The 25,003-nt window shown below is 45.9% G+C and overlaps 3 protein-coding genes across 5 annotated transcripts; 2 read left to right on the plus strand and 1 right to left on the minus strand.

The window, feature by feature from the left end:
- Positions 1-562: 562 nt before the first annotated feature.
- Positions 563-12,683, plus strand: nfatc3b (nuclear factor of activated T cells 3b). Of its 2 annotated transcripts, none has more exons than XM_035641604.2 (10): positions 563-975; positions 3,677-4,388; positions 4,552-4,956; positions 5,062-5,224; positions 7,182-7,381; positions 7,970-8,142; positions 8,349-8,489; positions 8,586-8,641; positions 9,035-9,713; positions 11,651-12,683. In XM_035641604.2, exons 1-10 carry the CDS (start codon positions 882-884, stop codon positions 11,785-11,787), a joined length of 2,760 nt encoding a protein of 919 aa, XP_035497497.2. In that variant the 5' UTR covers positions 563-881; the 3' UTR covers positions 11,788-12,683. The 2 variants fall into 2 exon arrangements, with proteins under 2 accessions (XP_035497497.2, XP_035497498.2); XM_035641605.2 differs by having other exon boundaries at positions 563-954.
- Positions 12,684-12,858: 175 nt separating this feature from the next.
- Positions 12,859-15,388, minus strand: pdcd2l (programmed cell death 2-like). Of its 2 annotated transcripts, none has more exons than XM_035641612.2 (3): positions 15,165-15,388; positions 14,493-15,056; positions 12,859-13,719 (listed from the first exon to the last, which is right to left on the minus strand). In XM_035641612.2, the coding sequence occupies exons 2-3, from the start codon at positions 14,980-14,982 to the stop codon at positions 13,103-13,105; spliced, it is 1,107 nt and encodes a 368-aa protein (XP_035497505.2). In that variant the 5' UTR covers positions 14,983-15,056; positions 15,165-15,388; the 3' UTR covers positions 12,859-13,102. The 2 variants fall into 2 exon arrangements, with proteins under 2 accessions (XP_035497505.2, XP_035497507.2); XM_035641614.2 differs by having other exon boundaries at positions 12,859-13,716; positions 15,165-15,384.
- A 738-nt stretch (positions 15,389-16,126) lies between these two features.
- amfra (autocrine motility factor receptor a) lies at positions 16,127-23,047 on the plus strand. Its single transcript, XM_035641606.2, has 13 exons — positions 16,127-16,712; positions 17,066-17,158; positions 17,245-17,409; positions 17,492-17,644; positions 18,283-18,323; positions 18,900-19,032; positions 19,533-19,666; positions 19,925-20,035; positions 20,772-20,953; positions 21,670-21,773; positions 21,858-21,992; positions 22,074-22,327; positions 22,431-23,047. The coding sequence occupies exons 1-13, from the start codon at positions 16,401-16,403 to the stop codon at positions 22,465-22,467; spliced, it is 1,854 nt and encodes a 617-aa protein (XP_035497499.2). The 5' UTR covers positions 16,127-16,400; the 3' UTR covers positions 22,468-23,047.
- Positions 23,048-25,003: the final 1,956 nt, after the last annotated feature.

A 25,003-nucleotide genomic window follows, 5' to 3' on the forward strand; every position in this document is an offset into this window, starting at 1 on the left:
GATCACCGTAAAATTAAATGTAAAGTTATATGTAAAGAAACAACTAGTAATTGCCAGATAAATATATACATTTCCTCATATTCCTTTATAATCTGAATATAATTAAATACATTTGAGATATGTGTAATAATATAGAATAAACATAGATGCATATGTTTGTATCGCTTAAATTATATACATTATAAATATAATTCAATATATTTGAGTTTTCTCTATATATAATTGTTAACATCATCATTCATATATATATATCTTAAAATGTATTAAAATATCCTTGTATCGCTTAAGTATATGTATATATGATTATATACATTTGAAATATATATTTTAATATCCTTGTTATTATATATTATAAATATACATTTGTTTTATAGTTTTATGTATATGTATAAACATTTCTTGTGTCGCTTCAATATGTTATTTAATGTAATTATATATACACATATTTCCCTCGTGTGTATATATATATATATATATGTGTGTAAATAATCATATACATGACGAGACGCATATGTAATTTCCTCGTATCGCTTTAACGCGTAGTTTTCCGAGGGTCCGTGAACGCAGCGCGGGGATCGACCTACAGACTGAAACGAGCCGCGAACGCAACAAGTTCAACGCAAAGATGAGACTTTTCTGTTTTCACTTCTCGAGGCGAAGTCGAGTGTAGACGCGAGCGGATGTCGCGAGTCGGTCGACGAGTTGCTGCTGGAGTTGCTCGTGTTGTTGCTCGTGTTGCTCGTGTTGTCGTCGTCGCCTCGGTCGAGGCAGAGTTCTCCTCGGGGCGGAGGATGGCAGCGGGCGACTGAGTGAGTCGGGTCCGGGTCCAGGGCGACACACGTCGGCTGCAGCCGCCGCCGACTCGTCGGTGTCTCTCCGCCATGTCGCGTCCATGTCACTTCGCCGAGGAGCTGGACTTCCGCCTGAGCTTCGAGGAGGACGGCGCCGCGGCAGGTACGTGGCGTCCGGCCGACGGTGAGCGAAGCTGACGACCGTTAGCGAGAGTCTGACCGGAAGTGGAGCCCCTCCTCGTCTTCAAAATAAAATACAGACAGAGCGGAAACCAGGAAGTTCAACACGCGAGAAGTTGATGCGAGTGCTTTATGCTAAATCATTTTTCTTAAATTTGACTTAGTCATTAAGTAATGTTAGATAATCATTTGATTTTACAGTCGGACGTGTGTATTCAAAGTTATTCTGTATATAATCACATGTAGGCCTGTCACGATATAGCGTCCCAGTGATTATCGCGATAAACAACATTATTGAGTCGTGTTGCTGCTAAGAGAAATATTAGGGGAAAATATTAAGAAAATCCTTTATTTTCTGACGTGTTATAGACCAAAGCAGTGAGTTATTAATCATACGACGAGAACAGAAGCAGTGAGACTTTAATTCACTCTTATCATGTATTCTTCTGTCAACAAACACGTGGACATAATGGCTTATTATTGAAGTCAATAAAATATGATTGAGGTCATATTCATGTATCGTACTATAAGTCGATGAATGTGTTTATCGTGAGAGGCCTAATCATACAGGACAAGAAATACAACAGTTCAAAATCAAACAGTAAATATTCAAGTAGCTAAACTCAGATTTTTTTGAATAACTAACAAAAACAAAACAGAAATTGTTATTTTTTAAATAACAATTTCTCATCAATTTATTATTCCTTTAAATTTACATAATTGATCAAATACAAATTAAATTCCTCCCTCTTTCCCCTGACCTTTGCCCTTATTTAATTACTCGTCGTATGGTGTTTTACGTTGAAAATTATCCCCGGAAGTCGCGTCGTCTTATTCTGGTGAATTGACAGTTGATCCAGCGGCTCTACTGTCAATATGCACATTTGTTCAGAGTGCTGATGGAGATGTGAAGAAGGTTTATGGATCTGATCGGCCTCATCGATCAGCTGGCTGCAGTTTGAAAGTATTGATCGGGATCTATTGGACGTGTTGATGAAGTTACCTCACAGAAACCTTCTGACGAGAAGAACTTTATTCAAAATTACAGTTGTTGTAGGAATATTATGAGTTTTGGTCATTTTTTCTTTAAACATCTGAAAACCTTATGATAATTTATCAAAAAGTTGGCAGATTATCTTTCTAACTGAATCAACTAATCGTTTTAAGCTCTGATTAATTTCAATCATATTTTTTCTATTCATCCATTTTTTTTTGTTCCGTAAAATGTCAGAAAATAGAGAGAAATTCTCAGCACACTTTACTTCAAATCCCTTGTTTTGTCTAAAAGATGGATGGATGGATGAAGAGAGAGATAAAGGATGTGTAGATGATAGATAGATGAACAGTGTAGACGTGTGTAGACTGGTTATGTTTTCAGACAGACATGTTGCCGCCCAGCTCGTCTGCAGGCTGGTTTTACTTCCTGGTTCCTAACTGTTCTGTGGCACCCAGCTGGCGGCGGCCATCGTCACCCCCCCCCCCCCCCCCCCCCCCCCCCCCCACACACACACACACACACACACACACACACCCTGGGGAGGGGGGATCGGGGCTGGTGGTTTGCAGAGAAGCAGCGAGTTGAGCTGTTGAAGCAGATCACAGTTGCCGCTTTGTCGCCTTTCTTTGCATGAAGCATGCAAAGTGTGTGTGTGTGTGTGTGTGTGTGTGTGTGTGTGTGTGTGTGTGAGGGTATTAATAGCAGCGTTGTGGTGAGGAGTGTGTGCAGCAGCTGTGTGAATGAACTTATCGAGCTGTTGTAGACGACGATCTGTCACTATGATTAGTCCGGTTCATGTTCATGTTCATGTTCATGTTCATGTTCACGTTCATGTGACAGTCGCTCAGCAGCTGCTGCTTCAACACTCGGCACCAGAGCAGATCAATAACACTATACTGTAAATGTTCTGTACGTTTACGGACAAATGAATGAAGACAATCATAGCCCCAGTGTGACAGTCATATGAACATCATGCTACACGTTAATGTCTTTATTACACAACACATTGATTACTGTTGTCAGAGCTGATCGATACGGAATCTGAGGGGCCGGTGCCGATATTAGCGATCAATACTTTACCAATACTGATAAATCAGCTAATGATTTCTAAGATGACGTTATCAAACCCTGATGACAAAGAAATGTAGCTGAGGCTCAATATTTTACAGTTTAACCGCAAACTTTATTATAAATAACTTTAAAACTTTTTTTGCATGTAGTGGCAGGGGGTGCTATCGAGCCGATTTGAGACCCTCGTGCACGAGACGATTTTTACGCAAATGACATTGCATTTCTGTTTAGCGTGCAAATTTTGTGGACTTTCCATTTATGGTAAGGCAGCGAAAAAGGGGGAAACACACAAAGATAATTCTAAGAAACGGATGCAAAACAATAGGTCGGCGCTCGGGCCCTAATTATGACTTGAACCGCCCGACCAAGGTCCAAACCCCAAAGATATGGATATTTATTACAGGGATATAAACCTGAGAAGAGCATCATTGCCTTTGATCAATCAGTCATCACGCCATCGGTTTATTGTTTTCATGGCAAGAACAAGAACTGTGAGGTCAAACAGTCTGAGACCTCTGCTCAAGAAACTTGTAAAAAAATCTACATAAATTTGAGAATATCTGAGTGTTTGCTTTGCAATGATGATTGTGTGTTTAACGATGGGAATGATCACGTCACTGATTCACATGTTCCTCAGGTCCAGACGTTAATGTGCGGACACCTCCGTCCTCCACTCAGGCTCGGGTGGAGCCGCCCGTGAGCCAGGAGCTGCTGAGCCACCCTCCATATTTCTCCCCCTCGGACAACTACCAGCATGTTGGCTGCTACGCCCAGGGGCCCCATTACGCTGCCCAGGGGCACTCCAGAGCCTTCGACTGCCCGAGTATCCAGATCACCTCCATAGCTCCTTACAACCACATGGAGCCCAGCACAGGACAGGAAGTATTGGCGGTGGGTGGGGCAGAGGGGGGCTACCCCGAGGCATCCTGGTCCAGAGACCAGCTTTACTTGCCCCTGGACCCCTGCTACCGGGCCCCGGTGCTCTGCCCGAGCCCCTGCAGCAGCCTGTCGTCCAGGAGCTGGATGTCCGACTTGTCCTCCTGCGAGTCCTTCTCCCACGTCTATGATGACGTGGAGGGGGAGCTTGGCGATGCCGCCCGTCGCGCCCTGGGGTCCCCACTCGGGTCACCTCTGGGGTCCCCGGGCTGTGGGGGCGGAGCCTTTGGGGTGGAGTTATGGCAACAAAACTACCAACATCCTCTAGCCTTCAGCCCGGCGCTGTCGCCCCATCAGTCGCCCCGTCAGTCGCCCCGTCAGTCGCCCCGTCAGTCGCCCCGTCAGTCGCCCTGCCACTCCCCTTGCACCAGCGTCACAGAGGAGAGCTGGCTGAACCGCCGGCCCACCTCCAGGTACAAACCATCACGATGCCTTATTAAACCGCAGATGTTGTGTAGAACCATGTTTAAGTGTAATAATTTAGTTTGCCAGCTGATCTTCTTATTTCACAAACTGAATTTGACAGTAGAAACGGGGAACTGGTACAATTCCTTCTCAGAGTGATTTTCCTTGCAGGCCGTCATCCAGACCGACCTCCCCGTGTGGAAAGAGACGCCACTCGGGCGCTGACCCCAGCATCCGTGCCCGCTCTACCTCCCCTCACCACTCGCCTAGCCCCTCACCGAGCGCCTCCCCTCGGGACAGCGTGACCGAGGACACCTGGGTCGGAAGCCCCATCGGTGTCCTCGGACCCCTCCCGATGTCTGGCTACCAGGAGCTGGACGTCCCATCCAAGACCAGGAGGACGACGGGAAGCCAGCTGGGACTCCTTCCCGGTCAGGGAGAACCGGGGCTGGAACTCTTCCAGGATTCTCCAGGGGAAGAGGGACGTGAACAGGACGGCCTGGCCGAGCTTTTCCTTCAGGTGCCCTCCCACTTCAGTTGGAACAAACCCAAACCTGGAAACCCTCCTCTGTTCAGGTTGGCTTTTGCTTCATAAAGGAATAGTCTTGTCATTTTGGTAAATACTCTTAGCGTAGGCGATTGGTGACGCTCAGTGTCTGATCCTCGTATGTCTGCCTCCAGCGCCTCGTCCCCCCCTCCCCTGGACTGGCCTCTGCCCAGCCAGTACGACCAGTGTGAGCTGAGGCTGGAGGTCCAGCCCAAGTCCTACCACAGGGCACATTACGAGACGGAGGGCAGCAGAGGCGCCATCAAAGCAGCTACCGGAGGACATCCTGTCGTAAAGGTGAGTCCCTCGAACCGAGTAGCTCGCTCAGTTCAACCTCACCTTGATGTATCCGTCCCTGAAGTCAGCACTTTCCTTACCAGAGAGTAGTTATTCTTGGCAGTAACCAAGAACTTCAGGGATGGTGTTACGATCCCTAAGGATTCAGCACTTTACTTAGCAGAGTGTAGTTGTTTTTGCAGTGACCACCAGATGGAGCTACCTTTACGATACATTATAAACTAAGACAAAGTCCCAGTTAGGGTTAGGTGAGCGGGCAGGGAAGGAGGTCTAGCTCTGAAAAGATTCCTTGGCTTGGACTTGGTGTTACAATCCCTGAAGAATCAGCGCTCCGCTGCCTTATTGTCGTTGTTTCTGGCCCCACCAGATGTACTGTAGCTACCGCGACGACACATCAACAGTTGTGCACCTGAACGTCATCCGGAGTTTCTGCCTTTTTATCACGAGAAAACCTCAGTTTAGGCAGATCAGACCTGGGCGTGTGTCTCGTGGTTGGCTCTCTGTGGTCACCTAGGAGGCCAACCTTGAGTAAAATTTAGATTATGATTGATGGCTCCACCTCCTGAGTCACAGCCGCTCGGTTTAGGTAATTTACAAAGCAAAAATGCCGAACAGCAAGTGACAGTTTGATGTTTTCCAAAATGTAATGAATTCTGTGTTGACCTTCCACCAAGTTTCCTGGAAATCTTTTCAATAGATTTTCTAAAAAACAAACACACAGGACAGGACAGGGGTGAAAATATAACCTCCTCAGTGGAGGTCAAAAAGCCGTAGGAAGGTGTCGACGTGGGCTCTGGTAAATTGTGATGGGGAAACAATTTTTATAGACTATGATTAAAGAATTGACCATTTGATAGTTGTAAATACTTTTCACTGTCAATCACACTTAATCCATCCTAATTTAATTTCACTAAACGCCAGACTGTGGCTCAGACCTTCGGTAAAGATTAAAGAGCTTTTAACAAAAAAAAAAATCCTAGTTGAAATGTGACTTGGTTACTTCTCAAACTCTCTGAAGCCTCAGACATTGAGCCGGTGGTGGTGAGTCACAGGTTGGACAGAGGTTTGTGTTTCTGCCGCTGTCGGCGGTGAACGGTCCTCTCAAGGTCCGTCTGGATCAGAGAGCAGAGGCGGGTCGAGACCAGTAAAGCTCCATCAAGGCCTCGTATGTAACGGACACCTCCGGGTTATTCTGGGTGTCGCATTGTCGGGGCCGAGGCCAGACCAGCTTCTTTCTGCGAGACGTGTGAAACCGCATCAGCGTTCAGAGTCGAGACAACAAGGAGGAGTGGGAGGAAACTGACAATCCTGCTGATGGCTGCAGGGGGAACCCGGATCAAACCCCACGTCTGGATTTATCTACTACTGTTTGTGTCCTTTTAATTTCTATTAATTCATGTTTAAATCTTTTTTCCTTTTTTTTTTACTGTATTCTATGATCTACGTTGATAACGAGATGGGATAATCCAGGATATGATTAATTCAGTTCATTAGATGATTGGGCCGTGAGGTTTAGTGTATCATGGTTGACTCTGAAAGTTTTATCGGGTAAATACAGTGTAGATGATTTTAAAATTCACTAAATTACAAATGATCCTTCGCATTTCTGTTTATGGATTTTATTGTGTGTTTGGTTGTATTTTATTGATGTGTATTTATGAACGTTAAACTGAGCTTAGCCCAACTACAGTAACAATCCATCTTCTCCATCTAGCTCTCATCAAAATAAGCAAGTGAGAATATTTCACAAAATCTCAAACTATCCATGGATTAAAACATCAGATTACGCTATCAAATATGCATCAGTTTGACCTTAAAGTTAATCTAAATTTGACTGATTCTGTCTGAGATGTGGAGTTTAACATTGGATCTCTTGATTGAAACGTCCTTCATGTGACAGTGAGAAGGTCTCAGCAGGTCTAAGTGACATAACTGTCGAGGTGTCTTCCGTCTGCAGTTGAGCGGATACAGCGAGCAGCCCGTCAGCCTGCTGGTGTTCATCGGCACCTCGGACGACCGCTACCTTCGCCCCCATTCCTTCTACCAGGTCCACCGGGTGACGGGGAAGACGGTCACCACCACCTGCCAGGAGAGAACCATGGACTACACCAAGGTCCTGGAGATCCCTCTGCTTCCAGAGAACAACATGTCTGCCAGGTAACAGAGGCCACATTTTGAAGGCCCCCAAAATCAGGGGTTAGCTGGATATTTGAGCTAAAGTTGATTCTTAGGAGCTAATCCAGCTCAGCTCAGATTTACAGCAGCAGTACTGGAAGACGTAGCTGTAGTAACAAGAGAACTAGCAAACAACTTATTTCTGAACCCTTACCGTACGCAGGTGATTATCTAAGCTCAGAGAAACTAATGACAATATTAAAGGAAAATGTTGAACTTGTCCTTTAAAAAGCAAGTTTTTTTTGTTGCCAGTATTTCTGGACTTGAGCTCTACCTTCAGTGAGCAGACACCTTCCCTTGTTTTGATTGATAATGTAACACAATGCTGAGGTTTTCTTTGTTAGCGCTTCCACTGAGTCATGATGTCTTTTTACCCTTCTACGCTGATGACACGCTTGGTAATCTTCATACCAAGAATGAAGAATAAATTTTACAATCTTGAGCATGAGTATTAGTTGTCGGCTAGTGATAAAAGCAGAAGTGGGATCCATCAAGTCATATAATACCTTTTTAACATAGTGGATGATGCGTCACGATGAGCAGCACGTCTGTTGGTTTTCTGTTCCACAGCATCGACTGCGCCGGCATCCTGAAGCTGCGCAACGCCGACATCGAGCTGAAGAAAGGCGAGACCGACATCGGGCGGAAGAACACGAGGGTGCGAGTCGTGTTCAGGGTCGCGGTGCCTCAGCCGGACGGGCGGATGCTGTTGTTACAGGCGGCGTCTATTCCTGTGGAGTGCTGTGAGTTGCCCCGGAATATTAACGCGTCACGTTTACATCTGATTATGTCAACAGTTCGTCACATTCAGCAAAGAGCGAGTGACAAAAGAGGGATAAAGTGTTTCTTTATTTTAGAAACCTAATTAAAAAGATACAGGCCGTGGAGAGATATTAGTGAAATATTGATGAACACAGATTTCCTCTCTCCCCCCATCGTGTTGTTTCAGCCCAGCGCTCGGGCCAGGAGCTTCCTCTGGTGGAGAGCTTCAGTCCAGCCAGCTGCTCTGTGGACGGAGGGGCGGAGCTGCTCATCACCGGATCCAACATCTCCACCCTGTCCAGGGTTGTTTTCATGGAGAAAGGTCCTGGTAAGATCAGCTGACGTTCATTTATTTTACACATTGTCACTGTGTCCTTTTTTACCTGAATGACAAGTTTTAACAATGTATTTTTTTATCCCTCAGATGGAAGATCACTGTGGGAGATGGACGCCAGAGTTGTGCCAGAAAAAAGCAGCGGAGTAAGTAGAAGCATTATTTAGAAAAATAATAAATATTGCAAATTAAAATATCAATCAATAGAATTTTATTTTTGCAAGATATCCTGTTTTGGGAGCAGGATCTGATACAATTTTTTTGGTGGCCGATACAGATACTAGTTTGTGACAACTGCTTTGTTCATTCTGTAAAATCATAAGTTTTCATATCGGCAAACATGAACTCACAGGCTCATGTCGGCAGATATCATTGACCTGAACGAGATAGTTCAGGCTCTAATTGTCAGATGCAGCTTCAATAAATAAACTAACCCAAAGAGGAAACTCGCAATTTCCCAGTTTATTAATATGTGGAACATCTGGGAACATCTCAGATCCTGATCCTCTCCACGTCTCTCTTATGTTTCTATGTTTCAGTCCAGCGTCGTGGTCGAGGTTCCTCCGTACTGTAAGAAGACAACGGGTCCGGTCCAAGTTCAGTTCTACGTCTCAAACGGGAAGAGAAGAAGAAGTCTGACGCAGAGCTTCACCTTCCTGCCTGTAGTCCGACGTCACCTCCCCGCCGCCGCCACCAGACCCCAGCTGGTCAAACAGGAGCGCTGGGAGCTGGACCACATCTCCCACAATCCACCTGGATTCGGCCCAGAAGTGGCTTATTATGATTCCTGCGATCTCCCGGTGCATTGTGGGGCAAAGGTTCCTTCTCCTTCCCAGAAGGCACTGTTTCTCCATCACCCTCCTCCTTCCTTAATGTTTCCTCACACCTCCTCCTCCCCCCTCATGCCTCCTCAGACTTCCTCGCTCCCCCATCAGACCTTGATTCCTCTTCAGACCTTCACCCTGCCTCCTCAGACCTCCTCAATCCCCACGATGCCTCGCCAGGCTTCTTCTGTCCCCCTTCAGGCCTTCACCACCATCCCCCCTCAGACCTCCCCCGTGGCACCTCAGAGGGAACAGTCTCGATCTCCGAGCTCCAGAAGAACCTTGGTGACCCCCGCCGACCCCCACAGGGACCCTCTGCGGAGCGTCAAGCGAGAGCCGGAGGACCAGCCCAACCCGGGGTCCCCGGGCCTCCAGGAGATCACTCTGGACGACGGTAGGAAGCTGCGTTTGTTCTTTAATGGACAGTCGGGCTCTGAGGAGTTTGTAGCTCACGTCTCACTGGTCGGGCTTTATTTCAGTGAGGCCGCGCTGGAGTTGTCAAGTACATTTACTCAGGTACTTTGCTTCAGTACGGTGTTGAGGTACTTTTACTTTACTTGAGAAGTATTATTGAATGTTAATTGTACTTCAATACAGTTCCGGGGGGGGGGGGTCTGGGTGTATTTGACAGCCGTAATTACTCTTCAGATTAGATTTTAAATAAAAAACTGAGTAAATTTATGAAATAGTTTCCGCTCTAAACTTTTCACATGTTTTCAATTAAATAAAAAAAAGTGAAAAGGATCCAATATTCACAAAAAACCCTTAGAGAATAAAGACAGAAATAGTCCCCAACTAAAATCATTTGCTCTGAGTCGTGATGCAGTTCTGACATTCAGACTCACGTTCACCAAATCCAGATCAGTGCTCGCTGCCTGTGTGTGTGTGTGTGTGTGTGTGTGTGTGTGTGTGTGTGTGTGTGTGTGTGTGTGTGTGTGTATGTGTGTGTGTGTGTGTGTGTGTGTGTGTGTGTGTGTGTGTGTGTGTGTGTGTGTGTGTGTGTGTGTGTGTGTGTGTGTGTGTGTGTGTTCTGGGTTAATAATAGACGTGTCTGCTGGTTGCTGGTCTGAATGATGCAGATGGGAGTTAAATTTGTTGCAGCGTCTCAGCTGGTGAGCAGCAGCTGTCGTCAGGCCTCTGAACCCCCCCCCCACACACACACACACACTCACACACACACACACCTCGCCCCCACGCCTCAGCTTGACTTTGACTTGGTGTTTAAAGGTCAAAAGACGTCTTTGCTCAGTGGTTCTTCACTTTTTCGTTCGCGAGCTCTTGAAGCTGCTGCTCGTCTCCTTGTCAAGTAGTAAAATTGATTGTTGCGACTGTTTGTTTCGTTTGCGTCTACAGGTCGTGAGCAGTTCCTGGAATACCTTTCTGTAATTCATGAACGAAAAGAAACGATTAGAATAAAGTCTGAAGAAGTAAATCTAAAGTTTGACGCAAGTAACAATACTCGTGGTTAAATGCACACACACAGTTTACAAAATATTATGAAAACTGTGGGTATAGATTACAAAAACTTGGTACGGATTACACATGGATCTCTTCCCCCTCTCACCTGAACCTCGGGGACTCCATAGTGTTGTTGTTGTTGTTGTTGTTGTTGTTGTTTCACTTCAGGAGCGTCGGGTGTCACAGCTGCTATGAATAGTCTGAACGGAGCAGAGATGGATCCGTGTGCTGCTCTGCAACTAGAGCCGGAGCTGGGACTGATTATGATAATAATCCTAAACACAATAATTTGTGTGTTATTAGTGTCATTATGAACCGGTTGGTGGTGAAGAATCTCGGAGCTGTGATTAAAGCATTAGTTAGTAATTAGATGATTATCAATGTGTTTTCTAACCAAACACATACCTGTCAGGCGCCCTCCTGTGGCGAGGCAGGGAACTGCAGAATCGAACCCTGTTTTCTTTCCCTGAATTAAAACCTGGATCTTTTATTTACAGCTGTGAAGTCGATTGTGTCCTTTATTCCCTTAAAACGCAGCCATCGCATATTCAACACCAGCAGAGAAATGCTCTGATTCGAAGATTTATTTCTTAACAAGAACTTAAAGTTCTTTATTTTAATTAATTTGGTTTTCAATCAATAATTTAGTATTTAAATTGAAAAACATTTAATGGAAAGAGCATGAATATTTGACTTTGGAGTTTTTGGAACATACAAAATAATCTTCTTCATATATCATGTTTCTGATGTTATTAAAATATTTGTTTAAATTTTTTGAGAAAATGTGCAAACTTAAAAAAGAACCCATAACAATAATAAAAGTGCAAACGAGAAGGAAATAATTCCATTTCCCATTTGTGTTTTTCGTTGCAGTGAACGAGATCATCGACAGAGACATCGGCGTTCTGAGCAGCGGCGCCCGGCCCGACCAGTTTGACCAGTACCACCAGTACGACTGTGAGCACAGGGCCGGCGACGCCGCCTCACCGTTCTGTGGAGGCCCTCAGTAGCCGGGGCCGAGTCCTCGGAGGGGGGACGACCTCCGGGCCGCGTCCTCGGAGGGGGGACGACCTCCGGGTCGCGTCCTCTGAGGGGGGACGACCTCCGGGTCGCGTCCTCGGAGGGGGGACGACCTCTGGGTCGCGTCCTCGGGGGGACGACCTCCGGGTCGCGTCCTCGGAGGGGGGACGACCTCCGGGTCGCGTCCTCTGAGGGGGGGGGACCTCCGGGCCGCGTCCTCTGAGGGGGGACGACCTCCGGGTCGCGTCCTCGGAGGGGGGACGACCTCCGGGTCGCGTCCTCGGGGGGACGACCTCTGGGTCGCGTCCTCGGGGGGACGACCTCCGGGTCGCGTCCTCGGGGGGGGACAACCGGACGGTCACATGTGCACTAAGTGCACCAGACTGATCTTCAAGTGCCTGAAAACCCACCAGCGGCCTCCAGGGGGCCTCGCGTCACCTCGCCGTTTCCTCGTCTGTCTCAGGAATTTCCGTGCTAACTCGTACCTCAGAGACAAACCAAAGGTTTTTTATTTTGTTTGATCTTTTTATGACGAATTAGAAGAATTCTAAAATGAAAGTAAAAGGGCTGCAAATCAACCGTCAGAGTAAATGTGACACATTCATAACAATCTGTAGCGTCATCGCAGGAAAATAAGAAAATCAATCTGTCGTTATTTATTGGCCAGTTAATTAAAGAAATTTATTTTTGATACTCTGGATCTGGTCCATTAAAAAACTCTTTCAAGTCTGTCAGGTGATTTTTTATACTCTGCACGGTTTCACATTTCCTTCACTGAATCATCGACATCACTGTTCGACCTGAACTGTTCCGGTGTGAAGCTTCAAGACACTGAATTATGGAAATGTATCGTAACGGTTGAAGTAAAAAAAAAAAGAAAACTCTTGTTCTGTGTTTCTCCTAATTTCAGATTTGACGTGGATCTTGCTGTAAAAGCAGCAGTTTGAACCACAGGCTAAAGACGACGACACATCTCTTCTTCCTCTCGCCGTACGAACATGAAGCTGAAATATCGTTTGCATGTTTATGTCCACAAATACGAAAAAGTGTCGAGTCACATCCAAGATATTTCAGAGATTTTAATAACATAAATATGTAATTTTGAGGATCAGAAAAGAGTTTGTTGGAGTTCAATAAACTCCAGGATCAAAAACTTTGAAATCTTCTATCTCCATTTTTGTCTGTATACCTTTATTTCAATTTGAATTAATATCAGGCTGGTCTCAGTGTCGTGTGTAACCACACCCCCCGATGACGTCACCGAGACGTCCCGAGTGTTTCTGTTGATCAGATCCAGATGTTTGCTCATTTGAACAGCTGCTGGTCCGGGTCGGCCTGAGCGAAGCAGAACTCGTCCACAGCTGCTCCCGAGCCCGTCGTCCAGCAGCTGTTCACGCAGGTGTAAACCAACAACGTCCCAAAGTCCAGCTCCGCCTCGGCGCCGCCGTCCTTCCTCGTCCTTTGCAGCAGACTGACCAGCGCCGGCATCAGCTGCAGCTCGAACGTCCTGGGTCCTCCGCAGGAGCCGCACGCCGGCACCGCCCGGGCCAGGTCGGCCGGCGGCTCGGAGATGACGAGCGGCCGCCCGCCGCGGCAGTAACGCAGCACCTGCTGAGGACACGGCGAGATCGTCTTCATGAACCTGGAGAAGACGTTGTCTCCGTGTCTGGCTCTGGACTTCTCGTACTTCTCCTCCCCGCCGCCGCCGCCTTCCATCTCCCCGACCGCCACGCCCTCCCTCCTCTCGTACTCCCTCAGCAGCTCCTGAGCGTGCGCCAGGTCGCAGTCGTCGTCCTCGCCGCCGCACAGATCCGACTCGTCCACCACGCTGATGAAGAACGACCGGAAGACGGGGACAACGTCCTGGTGTGATGCTCCCAGACTGAGATCCTGGAGTCTGCCGCTGAGCGACGGAGCTTCTGTTGAACAAACAAGAGAAACTTGAATCAAAAACTTTACAGACACGAAGGATCAAAGATCTTCCTCCGTCATCATCCTCATCTTCAGCTGCATTCTGAGGTTCTGAAGAACTGACTAACATGAGATCAGACATGATCACACACGTGAGGCCATGAACTCTCTGTTGTCGCAGACACATTCATCCGTCCACACTCGTCTGTCTGTGATTTCCTTTTTGCCGTTGGGTTTTTTATGATTGTCATTGTAATTTGGACATCTGGGCCAAAACACTACGAAACACATTTCCATGACAGCAGGAAGAAAGATGGGACATGGGCCAAGAAAGAACTGATTACATGTCGGCGTGGGTCCGTGCAAAGGGATCTCTTTCCTTCACATTGTGAGACACTTCCACCGATTTCATCATGAATCTAGATGAAAACTAAATCTGGAATATTCAGTGGACTGATTCCAGAGATTTGGTGCAGTTTGTCTTTTTGGGTGGAGGTTTGAGCTTCTACCGAGTGACGTTCTAGTTTATATTCTGTAACGTTTGAATTCGTGTTGACGACTTCAGTCAGGAGGGAAATTTCTAACTTCAGTCACAGGTTCAGAAAAGACCCGTATCTGTTATAAAATAATCTATGATGTCGTCTGAAGAGATGTCAGCCTGAACCAGCTGATGACTGGAACATCAGGTTTGTTTTCTCTGCCTCTGAATGAAGATTCAACTTATTTTAAAATGCAGCAAACAAAAACCATCCAGATGAATCATCTCCATCCAGCTGAGCTCTACCTGCTGCTGCCTCCTCCTCAACCTGGTCCTTCTTCACCCCTCCTCCTCCTGCCCACCCTTCATCCTCCTCCTCCTCCTCCTCCTCCTCGACGCCCCAGTCATCCGCGGTGTCGCACCAGTCGGTGGCCGACAGAGGAGCCTCCTGAGCCGGGGCGGGCCGGTGGGGAGGAGCCGCCCCCACCTGGGTCTCCAGCCCCTGGGAGCGGAGCACCCTCCACCCCTGCGGCCCGCCGCTGCACTCCGCCCCCGGGCACGCGAACACGTGCAGGTTCCGGTGGAAGGGGGACGCGTCCAGCGGACAGTACACCTGCGACACGAGGGCCAGCGGGGCTCCGCAGCGACCGCAGCGGGGACACTGACGAGAGACGCCCGGCAGCCAGTCCGGCAGGCCGCCGACCTTGTTGGTGACACACGAGGGCCGGTGTCTCCCCGGGTCCAGCTCCCCGTCACACACCCCGACCAGGCTCACGTCCCGGGACCCTGAAGACATCGCTCACATGTCCGGTCAGAGCGTCGGTGGTCCGCCACCAAAACACCACCGACGCTGTTCGACGCGTGGTTGAGCTGAAACATAATGTAAATACGTCAATGAAAATATGTTTAAAATATTTGATTAAAGAAAATACAACGAACAAATGCATAAACACAGTTCATATAATATTAAGCTGATACCAAAGGTTTGTGGAGGGGGACGAGGAGAACGGTTCCTACCGGAACTTCCAAAACCGTGTAAGTTAAGGTAACGTAAAAAACAGCGGACTCATTTCCGTTTTGGAACTTTTCATCTCTCAAATTAATATAATAAATACAAGTTGTTGTGTTCCTGTCACAGAAGCGGCTGGTGGGTTTCTCTTGTTTCCTTCTTTAACGCAGGTTAGACAACATTTCATGTCGCCAGCAGACGCAGAGCGTAGCTAGCAGCGGCTCTGTGATTGGTCGGAACGTCACACTCGGCTGGATCTCCCGTCACCATTTTCTTGTTTTCCACCTGACAACAGCAATGAACTTAATTCTGATTGGTTGTTTTTCTCCACTGAGGCCATCTCGAGATCTCATACAGTGACGAACTTACACTTTATTTATAGATTAATACAATTCATCTCAAACTGAGTTGAGAGTGATTCTCATCACATATAACTTTTTTCTTTCCCGTCAAAATTCTGAGGAGGCGTTGCCTCCAGAGTCACTTCATTGACAGAGGGATTGTTTTCGGGAGGACTTGAAGGCAGCTTCTGTCAGGAAGTGACGTCACCTCACGGCCAAATTTTGTTTTGGTCTCTTTCAGTCAAGGTCTTTTTTTTATTTATAGGACGCATTGAGTTTAAATCTGTCAAAATAATCAGAACCACCTAAAATAAAAAAGTTCCAGAAATGTTCCCCGCATTTATCGAAGAAACTGTCTTATTTAGAAAATAACATTTAACCGGTTATGTCGTTTTTCTACACCACAATTTCCTGTTTGAGGGGAAAAACTAGCTTTGTTTCTTTAGATGCTCTGTACTTTTCTTACATGCTGCTTTTATATTACGAGTAAATGTAAAGTTTGTAAATATTTATATATTTTAAAGCCTTGATTGTGTTTATTAAAATGTCCTTCAAGGAACTTCATTTTTATTCTGAAATAACACTAAACAGGAAGTCTTCCTCGTTGTTGCTTCCGGTTTCGACAGACGGACCGAAGCTAACGGGACTCTGACTGTTTTTGCGAGACTCAGTCATGATTCAAACCGTGACAGCGCTGTTTTGTAAAATAATGAATGTTTTTGATAAGTTTTAATTTCACCCCGTGTCTTTTAACTGCCACTGACGACGAGGAGCGGTGCTTTACCGGCGCTAGGCTAACTAGCTAGCTAGCTAGCGCTACTTGTAATGTAACTGTTGTGTAACAGAATAAGCGTCCGGGTCGTCATGCCTCTCCTGCTGCTCGAGCGGTTCCCTTGGCCCAGTCTGCAGACATACACGGCGCTGAGCGCTGCGCTGCTGGTCGGCACCGTCCTCACCCTCTGCTCCCCCTCCTCCTCCTCCTCCCGCCCGCTGTCCAGCCCGGAGGAGGGGGAGCAGGTGGAGGGGGAGGAGATCCGCAGCCTCCCGATGCACAGCTCCAGGATCAGCCGGTGGGTCCGGGACGGTGTCGCTGGACAGCACCTGGGTGCGGGGGGGCACGGAGACGGTGCTGCGGGAGTCCTGCTGTACCTGCTGAGTGACAGCGTCTTCATCTGGGTGAGTACACACACACACACACACAGACACACACACACACACACACACACACACACACACACACACACACACACACACAGACACACAGACACACACACACACACAGACAGACAGACAGACAGACAGACAGACAGACAGACAGACAGACAGACAGACACACACACACACACACACACACACACACACACACACACACACTAAATACATGCCCCAAAAAACGATTTCTCTTTTTCTTATCCTCCTTGTTATCACTCCACACCGTCATGGCTTCTTACTGAAACTTATTTAAAACACCACAGTGAGTTTTTTATTTAAATCACATCTTGCTGTGTTGTTATTCTGTGTCTGTGCAGGTGATGGTGAACTCCGCCTGCTGCGTCCTGCTGCTCGTTGCCAAACTCATCCAGCGCGTCGTGTTCGGGCCGCTGCGCGTCAGTGAGAAGCAGGTGGCTGTTTGTTTCTGCGTGTGGAGTTTGCACCGTCCAGTGTCGGTCTTGTTGTCAAAGACAGACTTTTTCTTTTCGTTTCGCAGCAACTGAAGGAGAAGTTCTGGAACTTCCTCTTTTACAAGTTCATCTTCGTGTTCGGCGTCCTGAACGTCCAGACGCTGGAGGAGGTGGTGATCTGGTGGCTCTGGTTCTCCGTCATGGTCTTCCTCCATCTCCTGGTGCAGCTCTGCAGCGATCGCTTTGAATATGTAACGTTTCAATCTCAGAGAAAAATCACGCACCGCCTTCAAGGATTTCAGACGACTGACCCACATGGTCGTGTGTCTCCAGTTGTCCTTCTCTCCAGCCACTCCTCTGTCCGGTCACGCCCGGGTGCTGCTGCTGTTGGTGATGCTGCTCTCGTGCTGCGCTGGTCTGGCGGCGCTCTGCAGCCGCCTGGCTCGCAGTCAGGGCCGACACACCGCCGCCTTCATGGCTGCAGAGGTGAGGCGCTCGATGCTCCCTGAGAAACTCAAGCTTTTTCTGTGACTTGTACCATCATGTGTCTGCAGGTGGTTCTGAAAAGCTTTTGAGGCAAATAGGGTGAATTTGAGGTTTGAAAATATGAAAATGAATCTTACAAATTTGAAATGAGGACACACTTGGGGCAGGTTAAAAAAAAAGCTAAAGTACTAGAAGAGATGAAGATAGAGACAACTTAATTTTTCTTAAAGTGAGATGTTTTGGGGTAAATTAAAAGTCGTTTTATAAGGAAAACAACTCAGAGAATTAAAACAGAATAAAGATAAAATCTTCTTAGATGCTTGAATAAAAAGACAAATGCATGAATGAATTTTAATTCAAAGCCAGACTTTAAAGAGTCAGGTCTTGTGTTCGCTGCCCTCATGTCCGCTACAGATCTTTCACAAACTTGATGAATATTTTTTGAATTTGTGGTATTATCCACGTTTACTCCCCCGCCAACGCAGCCGATGATCCTTGACGAGAGAACGATAGAACCCTAACTAGTAATATTCCAACCGTCTACTTTCAATATCATTATTCTCCACGAAGGGACATCATCACACAATTAAACTGAATTAATGATGTCGATTAACACAATGGACACTGTTGTTTTCCAGTGCATGCTGGTGACCATCAGGACGACACACGTCATGTTCCGGTAGGTAAACACACAGCAGCAGCAGTAGTAGTAGTAGTAGTAGTAGTAGCAGTAGTAGTAGTAGTAGTAGTAGCAGTAGTAGCAGTAGCAGTAGTAGTAGTAGTAGTAGTATTAGTAGTAGCAGTAGTAGTATTAGTAGTAGTAGCAGTAGTAGTAGTAGTAGTAGCAGTAGTAGTAGTAGTAGTAGCAGTAGCAGTAGTAGTAGTAATAGTAGTAGCAGTAGTAGTAGTAGTAGTAGTAGCAGTAGCAGTAGTAGTAGTAATAGTAGTAGCAGTAGTAGTAGTAGTAGCAGTAGTAGTAGTAGTAGTAGCAGTAGCAGTAGTAGTAGTAATAGTAGTAGCAGTAGTAGTAGTAGTATTAGTAGTAGTAGTAGTAGTAGTAGCAGTAGCAGTAGTAGTAGCAGTAGTAGTAGTAGTAGTAGCAGTAGCAGTAGTAGTAGTAATAGTAGTAGCAGTAGCAGTAGTAGTAGTAGTATTAGTAGTAGTAGTAGTAGTAGTAGCAGTAGCAGTAGTAGTGGTCGGTTTCCTGTTGTCAGACGAGTCCATGTGGCGTCATGTGACCGTTCTGTCGTCGCAGCTACTCCATCCACCTGTGGGATGTGAACCAGGCCGGTGGCTGGGAGAAGAAATCCTCCTGCGTCTACTACACCGACCTGCTGATGGAGCTGCTCTCGCTGGGCCTCGACCTGCTGCATCACACCCACATGCTGGTCAGTGGCTTCATCTTAGAGGCTTTTATCATAGCGCAGGTAAAACAAATTTAAAAAATAACAGGGATTTTGAAATTTGGATCAAACACGCTTCAGACGAGGCCGATAAATCAAATCAACTGTCTTTATTTAGTTTAAAACAAATGAATTCATCAGTATTTCATCTTGTAGTGAAGGTAAAACACGACTGAGACAAAGTTCTCAAATCATCAAAAAATGAACAATGAAATACAGATCTATACAAATAAATACAAAGAAAACAGGCCATCATTTTATCAACTTGATAAAATTACATATATTAACTTTGCATTACTATTCTGTTATTTTTGTATGGAACAATAAAATGGGACCAAACCCTGTATTTTAGTTTTGATCAACACAGTTAAACATGGAACTCAAAAGTCAAGAACTAAAATCGCTACAAAGGAAACTGAAGTTTTTTGGAATTAAAACAGAAACTGAAAGTTTAAAAGTCCCTGGGGTTTGTTTTTGTCTCTCAGCTCTTCAGTAACATCTGGTTGTCCATGGCGAGTCTGGTCGTCTTCATGCAGCTCCGCTTCCTCCTCCTGGAGGTTCAGAAGAGAATCCGCCGCCACCGCAACTACCTGCGGGTTCTCCACAACATGGAGACCAGGTCAGTGTCACGACCCCCAACACCTGAGAAATGGGAAAAGTGCAGCGCTGGGTCTTGTCAGGAGCAGAGTCTGAGGGGGGGTGTCGGGGGAAAACATCTGTCCTGACTCTCAGATTGTTGAGTGGTTAAAAGGTCGGTGTCCTAAATGTACTGAGACAGAGACAGAGCGTTTCTATGGAGACAGACATTCTGTCTTTTTGACGACCGACGAGATTTTTTTTACGTGAACTAAAGTTGTGTGTTGTCTCCACGTCTCAGGTTTCCCGTGGCGACCACAGACGAACTGTCGGCTAATAACGACGACTGCGCCATCTGCTGGGATGCAATGAGCGCCGCTCGGAAACTTCCCTGCGGTCACCTCTTCCACAGGTCGGTGCATTTCATATCGCCTCATAACAAGTTCCATTTATCGGTTGGCTGGTATAAATCGGGCGATATGATCCTTTCACGGACACGTCAGTTTCTGAGTTTATGTTTGCCGTATAAATGATTCAGAAAAGATGTTTTTTTTTGTTTTTTCATAGATTACTATAAATGAAAAGAAAATACAAATACAACCAAATATATAGAACTTGAATTAAGAAAAAAGATTATCTGTCTCTGCTCTTCTCATATCTCTGCTGCACTTTAAGGCGTTGACATGTTCATAAAAACAATTTAAAAAAACATAACGTAGCACTGCGGCCGACTGTGTGTGCTGCCTTCATGTGCTCTGGGAAAATGCGGTAATTACAATTTGAGGCCACATTAGTTGTTCAACTGAGCTCAAAGCTCGTGGGAAACGTTCTGACGATGAGACAGACCGATGAATAAATAAATAATAAATGAGGACCATTAGGAAATGTAATGAGGAGTTTTAACAGCGGCAGAATAAATTCCACCAGAGGATCGTTACAACGACGAGGCGCTGATGAGATACAGTCTGATAAAGGTGATTATCTCTAAAGGTTAAGTGTTGAATAAATACAGATTGTGTTGATGCCGAGTATGTGTGTGTGTGTGTGTGTGTGTGTGTATGTGTGTGTGTGTGTGTGTGTGTGTGTGTGTGTGTGTGTGTGTGTGTGTGTGTGTGTGTGTGTGTGTGTGTGCGTGTGTGTGTCCTCAGCTCATGTCTGCGCTCGTGGCTCGAGCAGGACACGTCGTGTCCGACGTGCCGGACGTCCTTGAACATCGGAGGTGAAGGTCAAGACGAGAGGGAGACGAGGGAGGTCGCCCCCGACAACATGGCCGCCGGGGCCGACGCCCGGCCGCACCTCAACCACCTCAACCACTTCTTCCACTTTGACGGTGAGACTTTAAAATACGTATTTATTATTTTATCTCTGATGGAAGAATGAAGACATTCTCATCATTTATTTTAAATAACAAAATATAGTTTGGAACTAAAACTCGTCTGACATTTTCATCGTCTCTCCGTCCTTATTAGTCCAAAGCAGTCACATGACACACGAAGCGGAAAGTTTTTTGTTTCCATATTTTTTTGCCTCAATTACCGTTAAGTTTTAAATAAGTTTTTTATTTCAAACAAAAGCTAATTTGAACGTCTGTTTGATTCAGACGATGAACAGAATGTTTTTATTTCACTTCAAAACAAACTTTGAACAAAATTTGTTAGCAACATTAGCGTTGTGCTAATGCTAGCATGTGTACAGTAGGCGGGTGCTGCTCGTCGTCGTCTCCTTCATTACGATTCAGTCATTGGTGGAATATGAAATTAATGCGTGAAGATATTTGTAAAGTCATTTTAAGGTTTTATCGTGTTGGTTTCTGCACTGCATGTAGTTTGACAGCTTCCTCTCAGCCAATCACAAACGAGTCCTCCCTACATCGTGTTAGTCACTTTCACTTCCTGTCGTCAGGATACAAAATATCATCGCGATTAGCAGCTTCAGAGAGTGTCACCTTTTGATTCCTCTCTCGATACATTTCACCGTCACGCCTTTTTGTTTTATCATCGCCTGCCAGTGGGAGGCTCTGACCTTTGACCCGATTGTGTCCCTCAGGCTCTCGTATCGCCGGCTGGCTGCCCAGCTTCTCCGTGGAAGTCATGGCCACGACCAACTTCCTGGGCATCGCACCGCTCCACCCGACTCACCGCAACGCCATGGTCAGTGCTCGGGGGAGTGTCCACGAGTGTCCACATCATGAAGTTACTACAGAACACTGATCTCACGTGTCCCCTCCCCCTCAGGCTCATCAGATCCAGCAGATGTTTCCTCACGTTCCCGTCCAGCTGATCCTGCTCGACCTGGAGGTCACTCGATCCCTGGAGGTCACCACCGACAACATCCTGGAGGGACGAATCCCGGCCGCCGCTCCACCGCTGGTCAGTGTCCGTCGACCGTCAGAAACCAGAGCTGCGTATGTTTAGAAATATATTTTGTTAAAAAACCTCCTCTGATGTCAGGTGACGGAGCGCCTGCTCATTCACGTGACTCCTCCCCCCGAGGACGACGACGGACTCGGCGGCGAGTCTGAGCAGGACGAGGAGAGCGACGGCCTGGAGGACGAGGAAGAGGAGGAGGAAGAAGACGAGGCGGAGGAGAAACAGATCGTGGAGGAAGACGAGCGGACGGTGGAGATGCGGTTCTGTACGTCGACGGCAGCGCGACAGAAGCTTCTGCTGCAGAGGAGGGAGGAGCTTCTGCGGCAAGCGCGAAGGTAAACGCAGATTCACAGAGATGAACCGACTGATCACTTCTTCACAGTGATCTGATTCATCAATAAGTCGTATGATCGTTCACCTGCGGCCTCTCCTCTACAGAGATTATCTGATCAAGAGCAACACGCCGACGCTTTGATGACCGATCACGTGAACCTGACGAAGTCTGACGGCACCGCTGAGCCCTGACGGACATCGACTGTCTGTGGCTCCGCCTCCACTGAAGGAAAAGAGCCAGCGGCAGTTCACACGTCTTGACGCTAACTAGAGACTTGAAGTGGTCAGGATCTGTGGCTCCGCCCAGCAGACGTGATTGGTTTCACATCACACAACGATGGATTTACAGTAAACGAATCACAGCAGCGTGTCGTTAAACATAGAAAATGAAGTCACAGCTGGAGTCGAGTTTGAATGTTTGTTTAGCCAGAATCCCTGCAGGTGTTAATGTTTCTGTCAGAAAAGTTCGACGGAACTGCAGATGATTCATTTGTCATGATTCATTCATCAGTGTTCGTGTTTCTTTATTTATGTCTTTCATCAGAACTGAAGAAAGATTTGAGACTAATACGGAGAAAACAGTATATCAATGTTCAACACATTAGTTATTAAAAACTTAGATCTTTATGAATATTTAGTGTCTTTATCAGAGATTCTTCAGTTGTTCATCCTGGTGAAAATGTTTGTGATGTTTACAGAAAATAAATTTTAATTTCAAGCGATAGGCTGTGATATTTTAAATTTTTTTCTTGTCAAATGTGGATTAATCTACCGCCTACCTAAGCCTACCTACCTACCTCTGATCTTTACTCTGCATATTTCCAGAGGTTTAAATGTATTTCAGAATAAACTGCTCTCATTTAGCCTTTCACAATAAAGCCTGACTCCTGCAGAGTGAACCTCTGCACTTCACTCCTCGTTAGCAGCAGCAGCTAATTAGCCGCAGCACTGATGGGAAATCTGCCTGGTGACCTGGTTACTGAGGCCACACACACACACACACACACACACACACACACAGCCTGCTCCATCAATCTGTAACGACAGGAAACAGGCGAGGACGTGTCCCAGGAAATACGTCCCAAAAATGTCTCTGTGTGTGTGTGTGTGTCTGTTTGTGTAGGTCTGTGTCTGTGTGTGTGTGTGTGTGTGTCTGTCTGTCTGTCTGTGTCTCTGTCTGTCTGTCTCTCTGTCTGTCTGTCTCACTGCATTAGCATCATTTATTATATATGTAGCCAAAATAGAAACTTTTATTCTGAAACGTACAACTGCACAACTACATCCCACAGATGAAATCATCACTCGACTTAAGTTTGGGTCAGAGGTCATGGTTTGAACTTTCTGTCAGTTGATATTCATAGATATTAATGAAGGTTCATTTTCATAATATTTAATAACTGTTTAAAATGAGCATTTCCAATCAATGAATCAAGAGAAATGTGAACGTTTAAAATCACTATTTATACATAATTCTTCATAATTTATTCGTTATAGGTTTCATTTGAAGTGATAGAGGAATTTATTGATATTGATATTTGTGTATTTTGTTTTCATAATGAAAGCGTCCCTCCCCTGTCCAGCAGGGGGCAGCCACACATTATGTTTCCTGTTGAATCATCTGATGACATATTTCTATATTTGTCTGCACGATGAGAAGAGTGAATTTAATTTTTTCCTTTTCCTCTCAGTCTGTCACTCGTCTCCGCAGCCAGAGGCGTCTCTCCGTCATAATTTCTGATCACTATAATTATTACTGACGCTTCAGGGGAGAAATCTTCATCTTGCTCATGTGTCACTGTCACATTGTTATAAACCAACGTTTCATTCTGACTGAAAAACATGTTCAGAGGAACGGTGAATTAAATCTTCACAGAACTCAGAGCACTGAGTCTGTTTTCTGAAAGATTTGTCTCAAATGAAAAACATTTTACAGCCGCATCATATTACAACAACATTGTATTAAATATTTGAATTATAAAAAAGGGATTTTTAGATTTTGATGCAAAACAATTCAGACCACCTACGATGGAAAATGTTGACTTGACACAACACGAATAAACTGACGATAAATATACGAAACACGACCTGCTACAAGACTAAATGACAACATGTGACATAACACAAACAATTTCATGGTATAGAAACTAAAAAATACTGTAGTATATAAAGGTAAATCTTAGAAATGTCATAGTTTACAATGAGACTTATTAAGATTATATTGCTCATTAAAGTCGTTACACATGGTTATTGGTGACTATACAGTGACATGTTCTAATCTTTTCATAATCTTCTCAAGAAATGTGTCACGTCTAAGATTAAATCTCAGGGTGTAAATTACACATCGCTCCAGAGTTCAGACCAGAGGTCACAGCAGGGGTCAAGGGAGGAAACGCTCAAATGTGAGGGTGACGCCCACAAGATACATCCATCAATCCATCAATCAATCAATCAATCAATCCATCAATCAATCCTGGAGCCAATCCCAGGTGACATTGGGCGAGGGGCGGGGCTAACCCTGGACATCGACTCTGAACAGGCCCCAGGACTCACCTGTTGACTCCTCCTCCTCTCTGACTGACAGGTAATAAATAACTCAGTCTGTGTGATGAATTAATACAGAGATGAAGAAATCCTCAGAGAGAATCTGGAGTTCCTTCTGTTTACTTATTAAACTCGCT

Source organism: Scophthalmus maximus, chromosome 7 (assembly GCF_022379125.1).
Source record: "Scophthalmus maximus strain ysfricsl-2021 chromosome 7, ASM2237912v1, whole genome shotgun sequence".
Taxonomy (NCBI): domain Eukaryota; kingdom Metazoa; phylum Chordata; class Actinopteri; order Pleuronectiformes; family Scophthalmidae; genus Scophthalmus; species Scophthalmus maximus.

Coding starts and splice junctions, on each gene's coding strand:
- pdcd2l (XM_035641612.2), bottom strand. CDS start 14,982: ATGTCTTCAGGGTCCCGGGACGTGAGCCTGGTCGGGGTGTGTGACGGG. Junction 13,720..14,492: donor TGAGGAGGAGGCAGCAGCAG/GTAGAGCTCAGC, acceptor TTGTTTGTTCAA/CAGAAGCTCCGTCGCTCAGC.
- amfra (XM_035641606.2), top strand. CDS start 16,401: ATGCCTCTCCTGCTGCTCGAGCGGTTCCCTTGGCCCAGTCTGCAGACA. Junction 17,645..18,282: donor CCGCCTTCATGGCTGCAGAG/GTGAGGCGCTCG, acceptor GTTGTTTTCCAG/TGCATGCTGGTGACCATCAG. Junction 19,667..19,924: donor CTCCACAACATGGAGACCAG/GTCAGTGTCACG, acceptor TCCACGTCTCAG/GTTTCCCGTGGCGACCACAG.
- nfatc3b (XM_035641604.2), top strand. CDS start 882: ATGTCGCGTCCATGTCACTTCGCCGAGGAGCTGGACTTCCGCCTGAGC. Junction 5,225..7,181: donor GAGGACATCCTGTCGTAAAG/GTGAGTCCCTCG, acceptor TTCCGTCTGCAG/TTGAGCGGATACAGCGAGCA. Junction 8,642..9,034: donor TGCCAGAAAAAAGCAGCGGA/GTAAGTAGAAGC, acceptor TCTATGTTTCAG/TCCAGCGTCGTGGTCGAGGT.